Genomic DNA, 4897 nt, shown 5'->3' on the forward strand with positions numbered 1-4897 from the left:
CGAATTCGGTGGGCATTTTCTACCAAGAATGAACATACTCGCCAATGCCGAACCCGTATCGAATCCCAACACGGCAACTGTATTTAGCCTTGAATCGTTTTTAATGCCTTCTTTTCCTTACCGTGACAATCTGAGAGTAGAAAAATATCGGGCTTCTTCCGACAATCCTCGTTCCTCTCAGCCTGTACATCTGTCATCATCATCATCCATAACTTTTTATTATGAAAACCTGTCTCTTTGTCAAACCGCTCACCCTCTTCAGGATTCCAATTTATAGAAGGGTAGCCTAAATGTGTTAAGCCTAAACACCACAGGAGTTAAATCTTGTTTATCTCAAATAAGGGAATTTTTTCAATATTTATATTATAAATGTAATATCAAGTTCACGTCGAAAACGTAATGTTGACGAAATTGTTTTGATTGTAAATCAAGGAAGTAATTGAAGACAGAATTGGAGGAAGACGTGAGAATGACAAATATACTCTAATTGTTTGAAATCAGTGCACAAGGCACACAAGCAGGAACATTAAATAGTTCATACAATGGACCATTCAAAGACTGACATCAATTGATCAAAATGTAATTAGAGAATTCAGCTAAGGGCTTTTGTGCCCTTGGTGATTTAAGTGGAGGATACTTTTGACACCAGAAGGACAAACAATTGAACAGAAATAATTACAATTATATATAATTAACTGAAAATGAAAATGATCGCTGGCTCCATCAGAATGCCTAGCCCGTAAGGAGCAGAGGACAGGGCTGACTGGGCGTCAGCCGAGCATAGGTGTCGGGCGCGGACAGAGGCCCAGCCGGGCACAGGTGTGGAGGTTATGAACAGAGGCCCAGCCGGGCACAGGTGTCGGGTACGGACGTCGAGGGCACAGACAGAGGCCCAGCCGGGCCCAGGTGTGGAGGTCATGAACAGAGGCCCAGCCGAGCATAGGTGTCGAGGGCACGGACAGAGGCCCAGCCGGACACAAGTGTGGAGATCATGAAGAGGTCCAGCCGAGCATAGGTGTGGAGATCATGAACAGAGGCCCAGCCGGGCACAGGTGTCGGGCACGGATGTCGAGGGCACAGACAGAGGCCCAGCCGGGCCCAGGTGTGGAGGTCATGAACAGAGGCCCAGCCGAGCATAGGTGTCGAGGGCACGGACAGAGGCCCAGCCGGACACAGGTGTGGAGATCATGAACAGAGGTCCAGCCGAGCATAGGTGTGGAGATCATGAACAGAGGTCCAGCCGAGCATAGGTGTGGAGATCATGAACAGAGGTCCAGCCGAGCATAGGTGTGGAGATCATGAACAGAGGTCCAGCCGCGCATAGGTGTGGAGATCATGAACAGAGGTCCAGCCGAGCACAGGTGTGGAGATCATGAACAGAGGTCCAGCCGAGCACAGGTGTGGAGATCATGAACAGAGGTCCAGCCGAGCATAGGAGTGGAAATCATAAACAGAGGCCCAGCAGGGCACAGGTGTCAAGGCCACAGACAGAGAACCAGCTGGTGGTGGAGTAGTCCGTACAGGAGCAGAGGACTGATGCGGTTAGAGGTGTGGAATGGATGCTGGATGGTGGGACTCCTACAAAGTCATCTGATTGGCAGCATGTTTTTTTGCATCAATATTCATCAATGCCACCAAATACCCAGCATTTTCAACAACCTACTTGAAGGTCTGCTTCTTCTAAAGGCTGAACTGCATCTCATGTTAACCCAACAAGTGTGCCTTGTTGCTGGGTTGCCAACTCTGAGCAGTACAGCCCTCCGTACAGCCCTCCTGGACAAATGTGTTAGAGATATAGCCCTGGTGTACTCTCTTTTAGAACTATGTCTGTTGAAATGGAAAGCATCCTTACTGTCAAAAATAAAATAAAATCCAATTTTATTAATCATATATACAGAATACAGCGCAGTGTAAACAGTGCAATGAAATGCTTATTTGCAAGCTACCTCTCAACATAGCCCTTGTCATACAGCAAGTCTTGGGGGAATGATATTTGTGCGTCTAACTTTCTCATTCATCACAATTCATCAGGACTATCCGTAGTCCTGTTAGCATCCACATTAATGTAGAAGTGTTTAGAAACATATTCTATTCTTATTTACAATAATTGACTCCTAAATGACACAATACATTATTTACCAGTCATTTCTATTGGGCACAAAATAATCTGAAACACAACCAAAACAAAGAGCTACTATTTGTTGAGTCACAAGCTTGATGTAATCATTGCGTGCTAGGAATATGGGACCAAATGCTAAACTTTTTACTACCTTAATACACATAAGTTAATTTATCCCAATACTTTTGGTTCCACTTAAATGTGGGGACTATGTACAAAAAGTACTGTAATAAAAAGTGCTATAATATGGATGAAAATACCCTCAAATTAAAGCTGACAGTCTGCACTTTGTATCATTGCAAATCCAAAGTGCTGGAGTACAGAGCCGAAACAACAAAACATTTCACTATCCCAATCCTTTAGATTGAGTATTTGGCTGTTTTGACTGCCAGAGCCAAATCACACTTTAAAAAAAACATTTATGGTCCATGGACTAAGGAGTAATGTTAGCCCGAACAGGAACGTAGGACAAGGGACTGACAAGCACAAGTGTGGAGGACAGAGGCCCAGGTGGTGGAGTAGCCCGTACAGGAGTGGAGGACAGGGGACTGACTGATGCAGCTGTGGATTGGATGCTGGTAGAGGGAGTGGGAGTAGGATGAAAGGTGCCAACAAGTAGGGCTGTCTCTAGCACTGGAACTGTCAGGCCCTGAAATTCCACAAGCTCCACAAAGCCCTCATCATTCTCCCCTTGGACATCAGGATCACCGGTCTCCAGTTCCTCAATGGCAGCCTTGTAATCCTGCAGCAGCAAACCAGTCTGATCGAAGAGGTACTCCAAACCTATCAGCTCCCCTAAAGAAAAAAAACCAACATAAATATGAGAATACACCAGACTAAGAATATAAAAATTCTATAATAACATTTCACAAAGAGAAATGTGTTGCTGTTTGTATTAAATATCAAAGATGCATTAGATTGTCAATTACATTTAAATTATATTTCCATTACCAGTGTATTTGCGTGGAACAGTGTAAGGAACCATATGTTCCAACTGATGACCTTCCTACTGCACAGAATGCGGGCACTACAACTTTACCTGCCAGAGCTTCCTGGGCATCCAGAGCAGCAGATGACGGGCAAAGTACCTTTCCATCTCTACTGAGCTGCAGGTGGTGGTGGAAGGTGGTCCCACCACATTTTGTCAACCCTGGCTGGCAAAGTCCATCTCTGGAATCCCATTCCCGACCACCTGAGCAATGCCCACTTATAGTCCACATCAGGCAAAATGTGTTGCATCCCTTGGGAGGGCATACATCTCTCCATCAAAATACAACAACATCCCCACACGATAAATAATGTATTGATGACAAATTTCCCAAAGAACAGGTCATCATATCACATGAGACATACTGTGTAGGTCTAGTATATCAATTAAAATGGTAGTCATCACTATAAATACTTCAAATACAGGCTGGAAGGGCTAAAAAGTAGAACTATTAATTTAATTAGATCAATAGATTAAACACCATCAAAAGACGATCCTTTGTTTTACTTATCTATTATTTCCATACACATCATTCATTCAAATAATAACTCCAGATTAGTATGTAAATAGTGGGGTTAATAACAGACTATTTTGATGGTCAGAGTCATCATACGTTAAACTAGCTAACGTTACGTTACTTCGATAACCTGTGTCTGTCAAAACACCAGTTTACTAATGCGTTAGATAGCGTTACTGTAGCTACACTGTAAATCTTGTTAACCGAATCGTGCTAACATATTACTGTAGCTTAATACACTGATCTTACCTGCTAGATATTTCGATCGATGATAATCAATGAAAACAGCAGAGAACAAAAATTGTAGCTAACGTTACTTCAGAAAATAAAGATAATTGGCGAACAACATTACCTGAGGAAATATATTTTTCCATGGTCCTCTTCTAGCGTTTAAAGGTCCCGCCATGAAAAGAAAGAAAACACGCTGGCGTTTTTGGCGAGTGCTATTCTTGGTTGCAGACGTCGATATGATTGGTTGTCGCAACCAGAAATGTCCTCGACTCACGGTTGTCAGGGGGCGCCAAGGGATGTCAATTTTTTCCAAATTTAATTAGACCAGTCAATTTAAGAACCAATTCGTATTACAATGACCGCCTGGCTTGCTCAGCGGCAGAACGACAGATGTTTTACCTTGTCAGCTCGAGGATTCGATACAGCAGCATTGCGGACTTAGGGTGACCAGACGTCCCCGTTTTCCGGGGACAGTCCCCATTTTTAGTGGCCTGTCCCCGACTGTGCGTTAAAAACAGACTACAAAGTTAAATAATATTTTACGTGGCAAGAAAGACCGGGTAGCAGAGTCTACCGGTTGACGTCTCAATCACGTTGTGCATGTTTTTGCCAGCAGAGGGGACTGCTAGCTGTATCAGCTTCATTCACTCTTCTTCTAACTACTTGTTCGCGATAGTTTTAGAGAAAACTGCTGTGGAAAACTCGGCCATAAGCTAGCAAGTGTCAAGTGAATCCATAACATCACCACAAACGTATTTTCAAGCCAGGTAAATTACACTCGTTTGAGATACTAGCTAATGATGTTATAATGTCACAACTTATTATATAGATAGATGCTCTGCTTTATGAGGTTTTAAATAGGTTATGCTAGCTAACATTAGCTAGGTCGACTAAGTTGTCTAGCTAGGTTAGCCAGCTACTGTCATGGTAACGTTAGCTAGGTTTAAAAAAATCACATGTAAACATGCAGTGGACGGGCTATTTTGAAAATATGATTATATTAAATTAATGCAGAATTATGATAATATTTATTTGTAGATTA

The 4897-nt window shown here is 42.9% G+C and overlaps 1 protein-coding gene across 1 annotated transcript; it reads right to left on the minus strand.

The window, feature by feature from the left end:
* Nucleotides 1-1861: 1861 nt before the first annotated feature.
* Nucleotides 1862-4620, minus strand: LOC129860810 (uncharacterized). The gene is made up of 3 exons (XM_055931595.1): nucleotides 3977-4620; nucleotides 3159-3360; nucleotides 1862-2914 (listed from the first exon to the last, which is right to left on the minus strand). Exons 1-3 carry the CDS (start codon nucleotides 4028-4030, stop codon nucleotides 2553-2555), a joined length of 618 nt encoding a protein of 205 aa, XP_055787570.1. The 5' UTR covers nucleotides 4031-4620; the 3' UTR covers nucleotides 1862-2552.
* Between the last annotated feature and the right edge of the window lie 277 nt (nucleotides 4621-4897).

The sequence above is a fragment of the Salvelinus fontinalis genome, chromosome 8, assembly GCF_029448725.1.
Source record: "Salvelinus fontinalis isolate EN_2023a chromosome 8, ASM2944872v1, whole genome shotgun sequence".
NCBI lineage: Eukaryota > Metazoa > Chordata > Actinopteri > Salmoniformes > Salmonidae > Salvelinus > Salvelinus fontinalis.

What these genes read in the sequence shown, in the direction of transcription:
- LOC129860810 (XM_055931595.1), bottom strand. Translation starts at nt 4,030, where the DNA reads ATGGCGGGACCTTTAAACGCTAGAAGAGGACCATGGAAAAATATATTT. An exon ending in GGAAAAATATATTTCCTCAG is followed by an intron (nt 3,361 to 3,976) that starts GTAATGTTGTTC and finishes TGCCCTCCCAAG; the next exon opens with GGATGCAACACATTTTGCCT. An exon ending in TGCCCAGGAAGCTCTGGCAG is followed by an intron (nt 2,915 to 3,158) that starts GTAAAGTTGTAG and finishes TTTTTTCTTTAG; the next exon opens with GGGAGCTGATAGGTTTGGAG.